Source organism: Zingiber officinale, chromosome 2A (genome assembly GCF_018446385.1).
Source record: "Zingiber officinale cultivar Zhangliang chromosome 2A, Zo_v1.1, whole genome shotgun sequence".
Classification (NCBI taxonomy): domain Eukaryota; kingdom Viridiplantae; phylum Streptophyta; class Magnoliopsida; order Zingiberales; family Zingiberaceae; genus Zingiber; species Zingiber officinale.
Window position 1 is genome coordinate 85,543,475 of NC_055988.1, and position 20,176 is coordinate 85,563,650.

Consider the following 20,176-nt stretch of genomic DNA (forward strand, 5'->3'; position numbering starts at 1 on the left):
CTCCTAGACCTAGATTTTTACCCTTAGACCCTTGTGTCATATTTGTGATTTTTCTAAGGGTCTTCTCTAATTTATCAAATCTTGACCTCAAGACTTGATTTTTCTTCCATAATCCCTCAACCATAGATTTTTCACTAAAATCATGATTTTTCTTCTTCTTAGGTACATACCTAGAATCCTTAGGGTTCTTACCTAAGTTTCTATCTACCTTTCTAACCCTAGATTGAGAGGTTTTGGCATGATAAGCTACATGATTTTCCTTAACGCTATCATGCTTCCTATTTTCATGGTAAATAGCATTAAAATGATATAAATTTGACCTAGCATGCTTTTTACCATTTTGCAAGGAAATAGGCTCAATAAAAGATACCTTCTTTTTTACCTTGGAGGCTCCCCCTTGAGTTGAGCTTCCTCCATGAGCCTTGACCATCTTCTTCCCATTAGGGCATTGACTTCGGTAATGCCCCTTTTGATTGCAAGAGAAGCACACAATGTGCTCCTTGCTCTTCTTTGTTCCGGGGATGGTCTCCTTGGGCTTCTCCTTGCCCTTTAATGCCACTTGGCCCTTCTTCTTGGCCAATTTAGGGCATTTGCTCTTGTAATGCCCATGTTTCCTACATTCAAAGCATATAATATGATTTTTATTATTAATTGAAATGTTTATACCTTTTTGTGTAGGGATGGCACTTTCTCCTTTAGATTTGAAGGTAGAAGCTTCCTCTTGATCTGAAGATGATATTCCTCCATTTGATTTTGCTTGACTTGTGGAGGTGGAAGCTTCTACATCCTCTTCTTCTCTTGACCCGGATGTGGAGGATTCTTCTTGCTCTCGTTCCGGTGTCAATGAAGATTGCTCCCCCTCAATCCTAGAGGTGGAGGCTTCACCTTCTTCTTCATTTTCATCCTCTTGTACATGAAACAATGAATATACTCCTTCCTTGCTCTTTTGATTGCTCTCCTTTGAGGATGAAGCTTCTTGGACCTCCTCTTCGGAGGTTGAGCATCTCTCAACCTCGGAGTCCTCCTCTTCTAGGTTTTGATCCATTGAGTCGCCCTCTTTGGATTCTCCTTGATTTGGTACAGTGGAGGGGATCTCATGAATCCTTGCCAATTTGCTCCAAAGTTCCTTGGCATCTTCAAACTCTCCAATTTGCTCCAGGATGTTGCTTGGCAATAAATTGACCAAAAGCTTGGTCACTTTGTCATTGGTCTCACATCTTTGGATTTGGTCTTGGCTCCACTTGCTCCTCTTGAGTACTTTGCCCTTTGAGTTTGTTGGAGTCTTGAAGCCTTCCATAAGAGCAAACCATTGCTCTATCTCCATCATAAGAAAATTTTCGATTCTTGATTTCCAAGAATCGAAGCTCGTGGAAGTGTATGGTGGAGCCACCCTCGTGTCGAATCCGAGCCCATCTCATAATTCCATTGTAGAAGTTGAGCTTTTGAATTTCTTTGACTTTGACAATTTTACTTCAACTTCTTCACCCTCTAGCTCTTCTTGTTATGCTTGACCCTTCCGGCGATGATTCCGGTGAAGAGCAACCTGGCTCTGATACCACTTGTTGGGACCGAAAAGTAGCTAGAGGGGGGGGGGGGGGGGGGAATAGCTCGTCGCTCGCTCGTTGCTCGGCGTTGCTTGTTTCTTCAAAGATGCGCAGCGGAAAATACAGAAACAAACCACACAATGCTAACAAGGTTGGTTTACTTGGTATCCACCTCACAAGAGGTGACTAGTCCAAGGATCCACACCTACACACACACCCTTCACTAATAAAACTCTCCTTTATGGTAACTACCAAGGGCGGAGAAGCCCTACAAGACTCAATACAAGAAGAAAGGGAAAGGTAATGAAATACAAGCTTACAAGCTTACAATGAGAGCAAAAACCCTAACCCTAGTTTCTTCTTCTTGCTTTGATCCGCCTCTTGACTTGGAAGAACCTCCAAGAGCCTTCAAGAACTGGCGATCTCGAACTTGAGAAGAGCTGTGGAGAAGCTGGTGAAGATCTGAAATGAATCGGTGAAGAGATGCCGCAGCCATCGCACGCATGCAGCTCAAATACGACGCAACGGTCGGATCTCGATCGATTCGAAAACTCCCAATCGATCGGTGAGGCTTTGGATCGATCCATGGATCGATCCAGAGCGCCTTTGTGCTCTGGAGAAAATGCTTGGATCGATCCACGGATCGATCCAGCGCTTATCGCGCGAACCAGCAGCGTCTCAATCGATCCACTGATCGATTGGGACCTCTGGATCGATCCACTGATCGATCCAGAGGCTCTCTGTTCGCTGGGAAAGGCCTGGATCGATCCACTGATCGATCCAGCTCCTGGATCGATCCACTGATCTATCCAGCTCTTGGTTTTTACCCAAAACCAAGTCCTAAGCCTCTCAAACCAACATCCGGTCAACCTTGACCTATTGGTACATCATGCCTAGCATTTGGTCACTCCTTTGACCTGCTAGGACTTCCCACCAAGTGTCCGGTCAATCCCTTTGACCCACTTGGACTTTTCTCTTTTTGCCAAGTATCCGGTCACTCCCTAAGACCTACTTGGACTTTTCTTTCTCGTGCCAAGTATCCGGTCAATCCCTTTGACCTACTTGGACTCTCACCAGATGTCTGGTCAACCTTGACCCATCTGGATTTCTCTTGCCTGGCTTCACTCACCAGGACTTTCCCAATTGCCTAGCTTCACTCACTAGGTCTTTCACCTGGCTTCACTCACCAGGTCTTTTCCTCCTGCCTAGCTTCACTCACTAGGACTTCCCAATTGCCTAGCTTCACTCACTAGGTCTTTCACCTGGCTTCACTCACCAGGATTTTTCTCCTGCCTAGCTTCACTCACTAGGTCTTTCCTTCTGTCTAACATCCCAGTTAGGACTTCCCAGTCAAGTATCCGGTCATCCTTGACCTACTTGACTCTTCTTCAATCAACCTTGCATTGTCAAACATCGAAACCCAAACCAAGACTCAAGCTTGGTCAACCAGGTCAACCTTGACCTGAGGGATGTTGCACCAACAATGTGTCTGCTCAATCACAGATTTGCCTTCAACCATTTTGAAGTTTAGGAATTTTGCCACAGTGTACTTTTCTAAATTAGAATCTTCGGAGTTGTATTTTTTATCCAAAGATTTCCACAGCTCTTTAGCTGAAGAGGTTGTTGGATCGAGACGCGCTAGAGGGGGGGGTGAATAGCGCTCGTGGCTATTTTGTACGATTATCGGAAATCTAACGAATTATCGGAGTAATAAGCAGCGGAATAAAACAATCAATCACAGAGACACAGGGAATTACTTCGTTCGGAGCCTAAGGCGACTCCTACTCGAAAGCCCGCGATCCTTGATCGCTTCCGGTGGGCAACAACTATAATCTCGATAAGAATTACAAGCTTCTTACAAAGAAAGTATTATAATAAAAGTTATACCGACAACTTAAAGAAGAAGAAAGCGGAGCTCCGGGTTGTCGGAATGTTGTAGCAGCACTTCGGAATGATTTTGTTAATAGCACGTTGAAGAAGGAAAGCCTCAAACTTGATTTCTTGAAGTGCTGGTCGAAACCCCCTTATAAAGGGTGTTCAAGGTGCCTTGAAGGCTGTTCAAGGTGCCTTGAAGGCTGTTCAAGGCGCCTCCATGCTTCCTAGTCTTCCGCGTGGATCAGATCTGAACTGGTCAAACTTCATCCCTTGGAGGTGCCTTATACCCTGCTCAAGGCGCCTTCCTAGGTGCCTTATACTCCCTTCAAGGCGCCTTTGATGAACTTTCGCAGCCAGCTTAGCTTTTGCACCCGAGGCGCCTCCAAGCTCCATGGAGGCGCCTCGGACACTGTTCATCCGAGGCTTTAGGTTGCTCCTTTGCACCTGCAAGATACGTTAGTCCCAAACAATATCCTGCAACACAAAGTTAGCACAATAAACATGATAAATGAAGTATAGACAGTCTCCGGACTGTCCGAGTCTGATTTCGGGTTTCCGTCCGGAAACCCTAGGTCTACCCGACGCCTACTATTCCCTCTACGGGGAACGCGTCCTCACCTACTCTACTCAGGAGATTTACCTGTTGCCAGTCGATCCTCCAGATCGATTGAACTTTTGCTCAGCACTCGACGCTTCCGGACTTTCTGCTGGACATCCGCTTCCCGGCTAGTCCAGTCTTTCACCTGGTTCGCGACACCAGGACTTTCCACCTAGGGTTACCACCCCCTAGGACTTTTGCCTGAAGCCATCGACCTGCCAAGACTTTCCGCATAGGGTTACCACCCCCTAGGGTTTTCCTCTACCTAAGGTTACCACCCCCTAGGGTTTTCCTCTACCTATGGTTACCACCCCCTAGGACCTAGGGTTACCACCCCCTAGGGTTTTCCATTTGCCTAACCGCAGCTAGGACTTATGCCTAAGTTCCACTTAGGACTTTCCTGCAAACTTGTTCAACATATTAGAAACCAAAACACCTTAACTTTGAACCCTTTGACATAATCAAAACATAGGTTCGATCGTCGGATGCTTCCCGCACCAACAATCTCCCCCTTTTTGATTATGGCAATACAGTTCAAAGTTAAGTAAAAGTAAGACAGTAAGTACAGAAACTTAAACAAAAAACTTTATATGTTTTCCCATTGATTATGTTTAAGTTTACTCTTTACTTAACTTTTCTCTCTCCCCCTTTGACATAAATCAAAAAGAAACCTAGGAAAAGAGAAAAATAGTCTATGTAACTTCCTCTCTCCCCCTTTGCTCTATGAATCGGCTTTTGCAGACATTGAATTTTGAAAATAGCTTAAGTGAAAAGGGACTTAGCTTAGTTTTGAATAAAATAATACTTATTTTTGAAAAAGGACTTGTTAGTTTTTTGGTTGAAGAGAGAGAGTAGCTAAAATTTTAATTTAGATTATTTATTCAGTTGGTCTTTAAGTCCAAGCATGAGTCAAGTTAAATAGTAATCAAATTATCTAATTGGTGTTGATCAGGTATCAGAGCCCTAAAGTACAGGTAATCTTAATCTTTCCATTTTCTTTAGTTTGAGAGATACTTTTAGCTAAGATAAGGTTATTTTTGTCTTTAACAAGTAACTCAGCAAATTTTTGTGATATCACAACACTTTAAATTCTTAGTTTTTAAAGAGGGAGTTTAGAAAAAATTTGATCAAGACTCAGTTTAACTAAGATTTTTACTTTTTAAAATACTTTTATCAAAGACTTAGCTAAACTTATGAAGATAGTAGTTTTGTTAAGTATTTAACCTTAAAAAAACTTAGTTTTTAAAAAAAATTATTTTGATGAAATTTTGAGAATGTTTTGGAAAATACTTAGCATATTCAGCGAAACTTAGCATTTGAAAACAATTGCTTTGAGAGACTCTTAGCTAAATTCCCTTTTTGTCTTTAAAAAACTTTAAAAAGCACTTAGCTAAATTTGAAAATACTTAGCTATATATTCAGCTTAAAAATGATTGTCTTGAGAAAACTTCTTGTCAAATAGCTAAGTTTAGAGTATAATCTAACTAAGCTTAGTTAAAGAAGACTTGATTAAGTACTTAGCTTAAAGAGGTTTTACATAAAGGCTTAGCTTTGAAAACATTCTAGAAGAGTTGTAATTTAAAAGCCAGGTCATAAATAATTTTAATTTTAAAGTTAAGTTAAAAATAACCTGAATTTTTGAAGATAAGTAAAAAGAGTTTTTCATTTTGAGGTCAAGTTAAAAATTTTAAAGAAAAACTAATTTTAAAACCGACTCAAAATCACTCCCCCTTAATTAATGCCTTAATAAATTTTTGAGTTCAGGAATCCAAGCATGAGAGGTAAAAAAAATATTTTCCTATCTTTCCATCTCACTCATTCTAGATTAACAAGCATGTTTAGCATATGAGTGAGCGTGAGATGGAGTTGTCTTTGCAATTGATATAAAACATAAGTTTTGAATTTCAAATAATTTTGAAATGAAGTTTTAAAAGATTTTAAAATGATTTTTGAAATTTAGTTTTGAAAAGATTTTTAAAGTGATTTTTGAAATTTAGTTTTGAAAAGATTTTAAAATGATTTTTGAAATTAAGTTTTGAAAGGATTTTAAAATGATTTTGAAATTTAGTTTTGAAATAATTTTAAAATGATTTTGAAAAGATTTTGAAATTAAGTTTTGAAAAGATTTTAAAATGATTTTTGAAGTTAAGTTTTGAAAGGATTTTAAAATGATTTTGAAATTTAGTTTTGAAATAATTTTAAAATGATTTTGAAAAGATTTTGAAATTAAGTTTTGAAAAGATTTTAAAATGATTTTGAAATTTAGTTTTGAAATAATTTTAAAATGATTTTGAAAAGATTTTGAAATTAAGTTTTGAAAAGATTTTAAAATGATTTTGAAAATATTTTGAAAAGATTTTAAAATGATTTTGAAAATATTTTGAAATTAAGTTTTGAAAAGATTTTAAAATGATTTTGAAAATATTTAGTTTTGAAAAGATTTTAAAATGATTTTGAAATTTAGTTTTGAAATAATTTTAAAATGATTTTGAAATTAAGTTTTGAAAAGATTTTAAAATGATTTTGAAATTAAGTTTTGAAAAGATTTTTTGTTTAAAATAATTTTGAAATGAATTTTGAAAGATTTTTTTTTAAAATAATTTTGAAATAATTTTGAAAGATTTTTTAAATAATTTTGAAATGAATTTTGAAAGATTTTTAAAATAATTTTGAAATTAATTTTGAAAGATTTTTAAAATAATTTTGAAATTAATTTTGAAAGATTTTTAAAATAATTTTGAAATTAAATTTTGAAAAGATTTTTTAAATAATTTTGAAATTGAATTTTGAAAAGATTTTTTAAATAATTTTGAAATTAAATTTTGAAAAGATTTTTTTTTTCAGTTTGAGTTTAATTACTTAGTCATCTCACCCAATCTAAATTTTCAATCAGGGAATCCTATAATTTTGGTGAGATGAATTGAGGTTCAATTTAAGGGTTTGGTTTAACTTTGTGTTAGATTCAGGTTTAGCTTTGGGTTCAACAAGTAAGCATTTTTTGGATAAACTTCTGGGCTATGGTGAGTCACAAGGAACTCATTAAAGTAACCATGCCTTCGAGGTTTTCCAAATAGTCCTACCCATTGAACTTAATACTAAATCTTGGTCTAACTAGTTAGGATCCATTTAAGGGTAGCTTCGGTCAGTTCCACTTGGCCAAATGCACCAGGTCGAAGCCATATCTTCCTAGACATGCGATGCCCAAGCTTCCCTAACATACTATCATCCAAAAATTTCACCAGTACAGTGGATCAAGTTAAACCTAGCCCGTTTTAATCTAACCTTAATTACCCTGCCGGGTAATTTACTCTTGTTTTACCTATTTCGGGTAGATTAAGTTCAGTTACCCAGTCGGGTAGTTCAGTTTAGGGGTGCCAGCTATTCTGGATCTTCCATCTATATTTGAATTCGAATTTTTTAATTTAATTTTATTTAATTTTAATGGTTTTTCTGTTAACTCCCCCTGGATCATAGCCTCAATATGGTCTATCGAGGTAGTATATTTGATCCTTCGGGATCCAGTATTGGCCAAGTCCAACTTGATTGATCAATTTGGACTTGGGGACCCATGCTTGAACTACCTTTATATTATTTCTATTAACTAATGATAAATACGATTTGTATTTCGTTTTGGTCTTAAATCCAAGTCCGGCTTTGTTGTAAACGGCTCGCTGTTTTCCAAGAATCAGATCCAGATTCTTGGAACCCAAGGTGAACCGTTCCAACGTGTTCTTGAGTTCTTTAATTTGAGCTTTCAGATTGGAATTTTCTTCCTCAAGTTGTTGGACTTGAGTTGAACTTTCAATTTGAACTGACTCAGTTAAAGAGCTCGAGTCAGTCGCTTCCTTAAGGGTTGTTACCTCCTTTTGGAGCGACTTAACCCGGACGTTGGATTTAGCCAACTTTTTTAGCAAGTAAGGGACTATATTTTTTAAATCGTCTAATTGAGTTTCGGCGAGTAAGGCACTTACAGTGGGGTTAGGTCCTTCGGAAACGAATGCGGATTCGTGGCTTCGCTCGGACTCTGTTTCTGACTCGCTCTCCGTTTCGGATTCGAACTCAGACTCGGTGTCGATAATGTTCGCTAGTACTGGTAGAGCGAGAAGGCTCGTTTGCTCTTCTTCGTCCGATTCGGATTTATCTGATGACTCGGACCATGTTGCCTTCAGTGCTTTCTTCGTCTTGCTTGTTCCTGCAAATAACGCAACACCTTCCTCGGCCGGAATAGTAATAGTCTGCTCAAATAATTTATTTATTAAAACATGCTTACCTATTTTCGTATCAGGAATACCTTCGTGTAGGTCAATCAGATTCTCCCACAGCTCCTTGACACTTGAGAATTGGCCGGCGCGATTCAGCTCCTTATTTGTTAAGCCACACTGAGTGTATACGTTGCTTTTGCGTTTGCTTCTACCTTTTTGATAAGGTTCGCGTCCCAGTTCTCGTATGGTAGTGGCTTGCCGGCGCCGTCAGTTGGCAGTTAAAGCCCGGTTTTGACGATCATCCAGACTTCAAAGTGAGTCTGGAGATACTCCTCCATTCGACCCTTCCAATCTCTGAAATCATCTCCGGAGAAGAGCGGTGGGCGAGCAGTGTTGTAGCCTTCTTGATGGGTCATTTTTTTTTAAAAAAAAAGACAATCTCGCAAAAATAAACACAATAAAACTTGTTCCAAGACTTAGTCTTGGATTAGTAGTGCGGGAGAGAAATAAAAATAGTAATTCAGGAATTTTGAGAAAAAAATAATAAAATATTATTAAAATAATATTAAAAAAAATATTACTATAAATTTTTGAAAATGCAATATTTCGCTAATTCCAACCAATGGTGAAAAGATGAAAATTAATTTTTTAAAAACAGTTTTGGAGGGAAAAAACGAAAGACGTAAGGTTATATTTTTAACCTATATAAACGACAAAGCCACGAAAAATGCTTGAATGGTGGTTGCACCAATTCAAAGCTACCCCGCTCTGATACCAATTGTTGGATCGAGACGCGCTAGAGGGGGGGGGGTGAATAGCGCTCGTGGCTATTTTGTACGATTATTGGAAATCTAACGAATTATCGGAGTAATAAGCAGCGGAATAAAACAATCAATCACAGAGACACAGGGAATTACTTCGTTCGGAGCCTAAGGCGACTCCTACTCGAAGGCCCGCGATCCTTGATCGCTTCCGGTGGGCAACAACTATAATCTCGATAAGAATTACAAGCTTCTTATAAAGAAAGTATTATAATAAAAGTTATACCGACAACTTAAAGAAGAAGAAAGCGGAGCTCCGGGTTGTCGGAATGTTGTAGCAGCACTTCGGAATGATTTTGTTAGTAGCACGTTGAAGAAGGAAAGCCTCAAACTTGATTTCTTGAAGTGCTGGTCGAAACCCCCTTATAAAGGGTGTTCAAGGCGCCTTGAAGGCTGCTCAAGGCGCCTCCATGCTGCCTAGTCTTCCGCGTGGATCAGATCTGAACTGGTCGAACTTCATCCCTTGGAGGCGCCTTATACCCTGCTCAAGGCGCCTTCCAAGGCACCTTATACTCCCTTCAAGGCGCCTTCGATGAACTTTCGCAGCCAGCTCAGCTGTTGCACCCGAGGCGCCTCCAAGCTCCATGGAGGCGCCTCGGACACTGTTCATTCGAGGCTTTAGGTTGCTCCTTTGCACCTGCAAGATACGTTAGTCCCAAACAATATCCTGCAACACAAAGTTAGCACAATAAACATGATAAATGAAGTATAGACAGTCTCCGGACTGTCCGAGTCTGACTTCGGGTTTCCGTCCGGAAACCCTAGGTCGACCCGACGCCTACTGTTCCCTCTACGGGGAATGCGTCCTCACCTACTCCACTTAGAAGATTTACCTATTGCCAGTCGATCCTCCAGATCGACTGGACTTTTGCTCAGCACTTGACGCTTCCGGACTTTCTGCTGGACATCCGCTTCCCGGCTAGTCCAGTCTTTCACCTGGTTCGCGACACCAGGACTTTCCACCTAGGGTTACCACCCCCTAGGACTTTTGCTTGAAGCCATCGACCTGCCAAGACTTTCCGCATAGGGTTACCACCCCCTATGACCTAGGGTTACCACCCTCTAGGGTTTTCCTCTACCTAGGGTTACCACCCCCTAGGACCTAGGGTTACCACCCCCTAGGACCTAGGGTTACCACCCCCTAGGGTTTTCCATTTGCCTAACCGCAGCTAGGACTTATGCCTAAGTTCCACTTAGGACTTTCCTGCAAACTTGTTCAACATATTAGAAACCAAAACACCTTAACTTTGAACCCTTTGACATAATCGAAACATAGGTTCGATCGTCGGATACTTCTCGCACCAACAGAGGTTGAGCAGTACACATCAAATAGTGCGTCTGAGAGAGCAGACAGGATTCTCCCATGGCAGAGATAATCCCTTTGCTTAAACCTCTCTAAGGTAGCACTACGGGCAGGTTCCTCTTCATTAGGCGAAGGTGGGTCTGTTTCTATAACGGAGAATAGCCCTAGCGTAGTAAGCCAAAATTTCATCCGTTGTTGCCAACGTCTGAAGTTTTGCCCGAAAAATCATTCGGGTCGGGCGCTAGCCTCATCAGACCCAGTTATCCTATCGTTCATCATGTTTATTGATGCTACAATCAATTCTCTAAAATTGTAGTAAAATTGATTATACTAATACAGTAATAATTGCACTAATAAATGACGAGCATGCAATAAACAGTAATAGAGTAAGGTTAGGAATTTGTGTATCTCCGGTTGAAGCGTCGGGCGTGCCGACTGTCTTTAGAGAATTGATTGCCGCCCACGGTGCAGAGGCTCTCTGGCAAAATTCTCCCAAGATCCGAACAACCGCTCGCGCTGTTCGTAGGTGCACTCCAAGACGAACGCCGCACTCGGACTCAACCTCAGATCGCAGAACCAAGTCTCAGAACTTGGAAAGAAGAAGAAGAAGAAGAAAGCAGAGAGTAGAGGAATGCTTTGATTTTTTCGGAGTGAATTGAGAAGGAGCAGAGGAAGTGTATTTATACACTTCGAAGCAGTGTACGCACCAAAGCATACGTCGCTTTGCTTTCTCACGGACAGAATTGCGATGCTTCGCTTCCTCACGCGGACAGAACCAAACCGGACCAGAGGCAAAAACGAACCGGGTGAACTAAACCGGACTGACAAAAACAAACCGGGCCGCCCGTAAGCGCGAGGCCCACGAGTTGGGGATTTGCACCCCCCCCTTGCGCGTGACACGCCCAGTTTATGGATTTCCGACTCGAACCCCCTGATTTGGGCTTGGCCCGCGCATACATGTAAATCCTCCCTAACTTGACTAAGCTAGCATGGAAGACTTCCATATATAAAGCCTTCTAAGCTTCTTAGCTTAGTAATATGGGACTAAAAATAATAGAAATATTTTGAATTAAAACTCAACATTTAGATCATAGGAACGTTAAACTGGATAATTTAGATTATAGGAAATTAGAATATTGAATCTTGCTTATATCTTGTTGGTTTTCAGGAAATTAGAATATGAATTTATCTTTTGTGTACTTTAGATGTAGATTGCCTTAGGAGTCTATTTGATAAAATACAAAACCAATTGTTCAAAAAAAAAAAGCAGGTTAATATTCAGATGAACATGAAAAGCTTTGATAACATGAAACTCATTTGGAACACGAAAAGATGATGGTAAATATGATGCAGAAAAGATCATTGTATAAAATTTGACATTGCAATTTATGAGAAGAAGTCATGCTTTATGACATCCTCTATCAATTATAGTGCATGATTGTCTTCAAACTTTATGAACATTAACTTTTACCTCTTCAAAAGTTAATTTGTAATCAGACACTTATATTTGTATTGAAAAACCAGAGATATTTATTTCCTTACACATCCAATTATGAAAATTCTTTTATGAGTCCCAGATAATTCAAATTATTAGCAAAGTAGTTTTTAAAAAACATTAAGCAGTAATCTCACTGCATAGCATATGATGCATGTAGGAGCACAGATGGTTCATATTAACTGAACAAAGAGAAGGTGATTGAAATGAAGAAGAACTAAGAGATCATTGTTTACTCACTCTGCTTTGTTTACGTATTCATGCTTTGTTTACTTACTCTACTTTACTAATCATTTTGCTACATAGAGTTTTGATTAATTGTTTGACTGTTTTGTTATTATTTCGGACTTGTGTTTGTGTTGATATTTTGTTAAATTATTTACAATTTTTTTGAACGTGTGTTAGCTCATTGTTGCTTGATTAGTTGTAACAAGAATGGATAAAGAATTGATATCAAAGGATAGATTATCACGTGAATATGAGTTTAGAGTAGACTTTTTCTTACAATGTGCAATGAAAAACTAACATAATTCTATTTAGATTTAAGTTTATGGAATGATAGTCTTCTTTTTCTATTTAGTGAAAGTTAACATATGAATTGATTAAATTTCTTTTTTGGACACTCTCCTTCCATGTGTGGGTGGGATACTTGATTTAGATTTTATTTTGATCAGTATAGCTGGACCAATAAGTTTTATTTTGATCAGATAAGTAATGTTATTGTCTGACATTGTTTTCACTAGGGAAGCTTTGTACTTGGCCACATGATAAGAACCTCTGAAACATTGATGCTGGGATAGTTCGTTGCCTCATGGGTTTGCTTTTCATTTAATTTCATTTTATTTTTTGAAAGAGAAATATATCCTTGGGCCTTTATTGTAGCGTCATTTTTGATGGAGGAGCCATCTGCTAGGATAAAGAAAGGACTGCAGTGACATAAATATTAAAGAAATGATGATATAAGTCCTTTGAAGTTTGAACTAGAACAAATCGAAATCAATCGAAGCAAGTAGGGTTTGTTGGGATAGATAATTCTTTGCTAATCTTGGAAAGCTATACATCAAAGAATTCATCTTTATTCAGGTAAAACGGAGAGTTGATCACTACTATGATTTGATTTGCAATTGTATCTATTTTCAGAGACTGCACTCTTTGACAATTTCTTGAAAGCTTGTAGATGTTAAACAAATTAAATGTTAAATAAACATGTCCACTACAATGATGATTCCTATTTCTCCATCCAATAAATAAAATGTAGTCTGGTCATTACATTACCTCTGCATCTTTCCTATAAAGAAAGAAAAGATCAGATAGACAAGGTATTAGTTTTAAATACTCAACCTGTTCATCCATCCATAAAATAGATTAATTATGATGCTCATCAAGTATTTTCTTGTCTCTGTATGATGCTCATCAATTATACTAAAAATGTATATATATACATATAAAGAATAAGAAGGAAACATAACACACAGAATCTCTAATGGTAAACTTTTATTTTGATGCAGTATTAAAGAGCTTGGTCATTGAAGGATGTTTTGCAAAATTTAGTGGATGATAATTTTGTTATGAGATACTTTTGTGAGTTCATTTCTCTTCATATAATCTAAGAAGGATTTTGTTTTTGTATAAACTTAACATGAATATAAAGTTAATTTGTGAATTATGTGTACATATTCTTTTTATTTGGATTGAATGAAATTATATCGTTTGTTAAATAGTTGTACTTTTAAAAAGATTGTGGGTACTTATATTTTTTATCTGTAGATATTCATATTTACTATTTGTAAAGTTTGTGGATATTTTGTGTATCTTTTGCTACAAAATATATTTTAAAAAAGACAATGCTTTTTTATCCATTAAAAAAATGTTGTGTTTGTTAAAAAAAATAACGCTTTTTAAGCATTATAAAAATATTATCTTTGTAAAAAGATAACATTTTTAAATATTGTAAAAGCGTTGTCTTTGTAAAACAATGACAACACTTTTTAAACGTTGTAACGGACTTTTAATAATAGTGTTTTTAACAATACTTTTTCTGTTATTTAGATAACGTGTAAAAAGCGTTGTCGTTTAGTTTTCTTTTTGTAATAATATTTTTTTTTTGTTATAGTTCTTCTTAGATTATATGAAGAGAGATAAATCATAAGATCAAATTTATGACCTATGATGAGAAGAGTATTTTCATAAATCACTGTTTTATTTAGAGAAGATAAGATAAGTACATATGGAAATGTTGAAAAAAAATGGGAAAAGATATAAAAATAAATAGATAAAAACGTAAAAACATTACAAATGATAAATGTTTAAGTTGATAGCGATATGTACCATCAATAAATATCTTAATTAAGGAAGATTTCATTAATAACGATTAAAAAAATAAAATTTATTTAAATATAAAAAAATATAATAAAAATTATTTTAATAATGACGAGGGTGGTACAAAAATAATAATTAAGCAAGTTAGATAATCTAAGAAAATTGATCCGGTCTCATAGAAATTTCTCATCGACCGTCAAAATAAATTGAAAATGCTCACGGCTAGGGGCGGAACCATCATGGGCTTGGGTGGACTCCAATCCCACCTAATTGTTCATCTCGTTTGATTAATTTTTTATTCATTCTCGTAACTCATGGACTATTTCCATTTGCTCCCTCCCCCTTCTAATTTCCAACTAATTATCACAAAAAAAATTAACGGAAAAATCTTGAATTAGAATATTTAATAAGGAATGATAAAAAATAAACCTTAATTTGTGCAGGTCATACGCAAATCATTCTCCTTAAATTTCTATCATTTTGTCACTGATTTTTTACAATTTGGGTCATGAGATACGTGCATTCAAACTCTAAGAAAATTTCTGACCAAAGTCAATCATGACCATCGCCTTCCTTCGAGTTTTCAACAGCAATTTTGGCAAAACCATCGCGTGACCACTTTATCATGACTCAAAATGATTTTGCTTCATTTTTTGAAGAATTTTCAACTCGATTCTAGATGCTTGGTTTCATTTTTTTCAAATGGTTGATTGTTAGAAATTTTGCTTGTTCAATTTAGCTATGATTTTGAGAGTTTTAAAGCTTGATTTTAGCTTGCATTGTTTGATTTGCAGACTGTCTTGAGTAGGACTGTAAATGAACCAAGCGTTCGAGAACGAGTTTGGTGTTTAGTTTGGTAAGAGTTTATTTATATTCGTTAAATATACATAAGATTAATTAAACAAACAAGCTTGAACAACTCGTTAAGTTAAACAAACAAACTTGAATATATGTGTTCAACTCGTTAATGTTCGTGAACAACGTTCATGAATCATATTCATTAATAAAATTCTTTTTAATATGCTAAATAAATAATAAAATAAAATAAATAAATAAATTTAAATTATCAAACTCAATAACTAATCAAATACCTAAAAGTTTCAAATAATTAAACAAGCTTGAACTGAGAGCTTGATAATATTTAAACGAACCAAGCTCAAGCCAAGTTTAAATTGAGAGCTCGATAACATCTAAACAAACTAAGCTCAAGCCAAGCTTCAAACAAGTTTATAAAAAATAAATTAAGTCAAAATTGAACAATCATTTCAAAAGTTTGATTCATTTTAAGTTCGGCTCGATTATATTATCAAACAAGTTTGAACACTTTAAATTTCAGTTCAACTCAGTTTATTTATAGGCAAGTATTGAGTGATAATTTTACTAATTTGATTTAGTTTGATTTTAAATTCAAGTATCAAGTTAATATTGTTTATTGGTTGATTTATTATTATAGGTTCTTAAATTGTGTTATTTTTAGATTTTAAACCTAAAAATTTATTATTATGAATTTTAGAAAAAATAATTGATTGGTTGCGAGATATATATATATATATACTAAATTTAATATATTTATTTAATTGATAAAGTTATTTTCTTTATTTTAACTCTTCCTACTTTTAGATCAATAATGGAATGATCTAGAGTTACTGGAAAATATTGGTAATGAGATATTAATTAATTAGTTTGATTCTATCTTCATTGGAAGGGAAATCGAAGAATATAATTTTATTGGTATTTTTATTAAATGATTTTTAATATATTAAATAATAAATACTTTTAATACATATTTTTAGTAAATTAATATTCACATAATTTTTTTATTTTATTTTTTATTTTTAAATTAATTAATTTATAATATCAATTATAATTGATCGGTCAGTCAGGCTCAATTAATTTTTAACCCTGCTTAGCCCCTTTCAGAACGGAAGGCTCACAAATCTAACATCTATTAGTTTTATATCTCAATTAGAGAAAAAATTTTTATAAATATATCATAACTAAAAATTGAATCATGAATATTTATATGACAACTAGATACCCTTCTATCGTACTATAGGCACAAGAGCATGAAAGTCATGTTAAATGAAAGGGCAATGGATAAGATAAATATGATAATTAGGTTTTTTTTTATGGTGCCTATATATAGGCACAGGAGCCTGAGAGTCACGTTAAAGTGGAAGGGCAATGGATAAGATAAAAAAATAATATATATATATATATATAATAAATATTTTAATTATAAATAAAGATTATAGAAGACTCTATTAATAATAATTAAATATTAATATTTATTTAAATATAAATAAAGACGGATAGAATATGTTTTATTCTCACGTAAATAAAATGCTGTATTCCAGTGAATTAACCTTTTATAAAAAAGGTTTATATATTGTAAAGATTTTATTATTATTATTATTATTATAATAAAAAAAATAATATATATATTTTTTATCGGCTTGAATGAGAGCACGAGTGAAGCAAGGTCTCGACACTGCCACGTCATCATATTAATATCTTCCACGCGCATTCGCTCGTCACGCAGGCCAAAGCGCATTCCTTTTTATGGTCCCCGCCAGCAGACCCAATTCGCACCCACGTCCACGAGGCACAAGCGTCTGCCGTTTTCTTGGGTCCCGCCGTGGTCGAACAGAGGGTTTCGAATGAGTACGAAACCTTCGGGACGTGAACCAAAAATGTGAGAGGACGGGAAAAACGAAGCAGTAAAAGGCCGGGAAAGGTTAAAGAAATCATTTTATAAAAAATGTCACTTTGCCCCATCATTCTGTATACTTTTTTACTTTGCACCCCAGAGTATGAACAATAATAGACAGAAAATTTTCAAAAGACTCACCGAATACAATTTGAATACTTAAACATTCAATCAGTATCTCAATTAGATAATATATGATAAATAGGCATATTGAAATAGAAAGAAAAAGCGAAGATGGAAAATCCAAAATATATGGAGTAGAATGTAATTTTCTAAACTCTAAGCAGTGCGAAGTGAATTTTTCTCTGAAAAATCACCAAGATTAAAAAAAAGGCCAAAAGGAAAAGCGCTTCATTGAATGCGCCGTGTCGCCTCTCTCACTTCGCCTCCAGTGCGGCTGCTTCTCCTCTGCGACGGAGAGGAAGAAGACAACTAGAAGAGCAGATAAGTCTTTGCTGTCGTTGTTCGAGCGTCTCCGCCGCGTTCCCTCCTCTCCTCCATTCTCGGGATCGCCTCCTCCCTTGTCGTTTTTCCCCCAAACCCTTGTCGTTGTTGCCACAGGTCGAATTTCGCACCAATCTCTGATTTCGTTTCTGAATGTTCATCCATCTGGATTTGGAGCCTTCCCTTGTAAAGCAAAAAGTGATCTTTTGTTTGATACTGCGGCAAAGGAAGGGTTTTGGGGAGGGGGAAGGGGAAATTGCAGCAGTTCCCTCCTGTTTCCCTTGGATTTGATGGCAATGTAAGTTTTCTGGTGGAATCATATCTGCCTTGAGGGATCTTGTTATCGAATCTAGGGATTTTGAATTTTGGGAGTAGATGAGTTGCTTCCCTTGTTTATGTCGTCGCAAGAGGGAGTCGAGCAGCTCCAGGATAGATAACAGCGATGGCGTCCAATCCAGCTCGGGACTCCATGGCGATTCCTCAGGTTGGTTTCTACGCTTACTCTTCCATTGATGCTTTTCATTGCCTTGAATGAATTTCTCTTGGGGTTTAGAGAGTAGGAACCGGTTGCAGCCATCAATGGGCGAGGAGAAGAGCAACTCTGCTCGGAGCTTCACTTTCCGAGAGCTCGCCGTCGCCACTCAGAATTTCAAAGAAGCCAATTTGCTCGGCGAAGGGGGTTTCGGAAAAGTCTACAAGGGGCGGCTCCATTCCAACCAGGCAAATCTCATACCCATTGTTCAAAGTAAAGTCTTTAGCTTGTTCCTATGGTAAAGTACTCTTCTTGTGGATGAGCAGGTGGTAGCTATAAAGCAGCTAAACCGAGATGGACTTCAGGGGAACAAAGAGTTCCTGGTGGAGGTTCTCATGCTCATAGTTCTTCGCCATCCCAACCTTGTGAGCTTGATTGGATACTGCGCCGACGGCGATGAAAGGCTCTTGATTTATGAGTACATGCCAAAAGGCAGCTTGGAAGATCATTTGTTTGGTAATTCCCTCCCTCCATAGGATCATATCGAAGCACAAAGCATTCGATATGTTAGCTAAACATATAAAGATATAATCTTAGTCAAATGCATACGTAACCTTATGTCTATATTTTAGATACAAATAGTAGTTCATATGTTAAGTCTATCAATACATGCAGTGATTCGAAGTACAAACCGAGATAACACTTTTCTCCGTAAAGTATTGGCATTGATGTTCTTAGGGTAAAAGAACTACGACAATTTCAAACGAGATGATTTCAAAATTTGGGGGATGTAGATATCTTGCAACTATCAGAAAATATGCACATTTTGATGAAAAGAGGTTGAGGTTTCCATAAACTAGGGATTTAACAAACTTGCATAGTTCATAATATGTTTCAGGTCTCTTAGTCATTCGGCCTGATACCTCTCGATTTAGAGAGGAAATGCTCGTATCATTTTGAGTCTCCCAATCTCGGTCTCTACTAATTGGATAATGGGCTAGGCGAAGGGGAGCTTTATGGAGAAAGGAGAAAAAAGTCAGATTAGTAGCTAAAGGCTTTACTAAAACCTATGCGATAGATTAAGAGGAAGCCTTTGCCCCGGTAGCCAAGATTCAGTTAGATGTTCCATGATGTCTTTATTAAAACCTATACAATCCATATATTTGTTCTATTTTGGGTTGTAGTTAATTATTTTCTCCTTGAGAGTTTGTGACTAATACTTCACTTTTTGTGCATTACTTTTGTGCTTTTTTTTTTATCTTTACCTCTTTTTTTTTCCATTCATTTTGAATGTTACATCTCAGATCCTCCCGGCAAGCCTCCTCTCGATTGGAACACACGGATAAAGATTGCTGTAGGAGTTGCCAAAGGATTGACATATTTACATGATGTTGTAAATCCACCTGTCATATACCGCGACATGAAGGCTGCAAATGTGTTATTAGACGATGAATTTAATCCGAAACTCTCCGACTTTGGACTTGCAAAACTAGGACCTGTTGGGGACAACACACATGTTTCCACTAGGGTGATGGGGACATACGGCTATTGTGCTCCTGATTATGCGATGAGCGGTAAATTAACTCTTAAATCTGATGTCTATAGCTTTGGGGTACTTCTATTGGAGCTTATCACCGGACGACATGTTTATGATTCTTCAAAATCTGCTTTTGAACAAAAACTACTGACGTGGGTATGTATTTTCGATTAAGTGCATTATGATGGAGGATTATCTATGATAATGATTTGTTTGCTCTGTTTCTTTCAGGCGAGACCTTTCCTCAGCGACAGAAGGAAATTCCACCGGTTGGCTGATCCCTTGCTCCAAGGTTGCTATCCGCCACGATCCTTCCATCAATTGGTGGTCATCACCACAATGTGTCTTCAAGAGCAGCCGCACGTTCGACCCATAATTGCTGATGTGGTCGTCGCTCTCAATCATGTCGCGTCTCAACCATACATATTCGAGTCTGTGTCCACGAGGACTAGCTCCCCACCACCACCATCATCGCCTTTGCCTTCAGTTACACCATCGAGAGATCGCAACGGCAGAAGAGGCTTAGGGTTCAGGCATGTATAGCAGAGTCATGAGCTACTGGGCTATCCACACAACATTGCGCGAACACCAAAAACATTTTGTTGGGCATGGTCCTCACCTCACACACAGAATGAGTGTTGGGTCACTGTTTCACACCGATAATAAGATCATCGTGTATCTAGTAGCTAGTCTTTGTATTAGCTAAGTAGTTAAAGCAAGATGGGCATTGCTTCGCTACCATTGCTTCTGTTCGATTCAGGGTTTTGTAGCAAATTCTATCTCAATAAATATATTCGAGTGGTTTCTTGCTTTGTCGATATTGACGAGTAAAGAAGAGAGAAACGAAATGAGAAAG

The 20,176-nt window shown here is 37.0% G+C and overlaps 1 protein-coding gene across 1 annotated transcript; it reads left to right on the forward strand.

Moving 5' to 3' along the window:
- The first annotated feature begins 17,226 nt into the window (after window positions 1–17,226).
- LOC122041412 (probable serine/threonine-protein kinase PBL7) lies at window positions 17,227–20,124 on the forward strand. Its single transcript, XM_042601082.1, has 5 exons — window positions 17,227–17,795; window positions 17,865–18,031; window positions 18,110–18,299; window positions 19,088–19,476; window positions 19,552–20,124. Exons 1-5 carry the CDS (start codon window positions 17,687–17,689, stop codon window positions 19,861–19,863), a joined length of 1,167 nt encoding a protein of 388 aa, XP_042457016.1. The 5' UTR covers window positions 17,227–17,686; the 3' UTR covers window positions 19,864–20,124.
- Window positions 20,125–20,176: the final 52 nt, after the last annotated feature.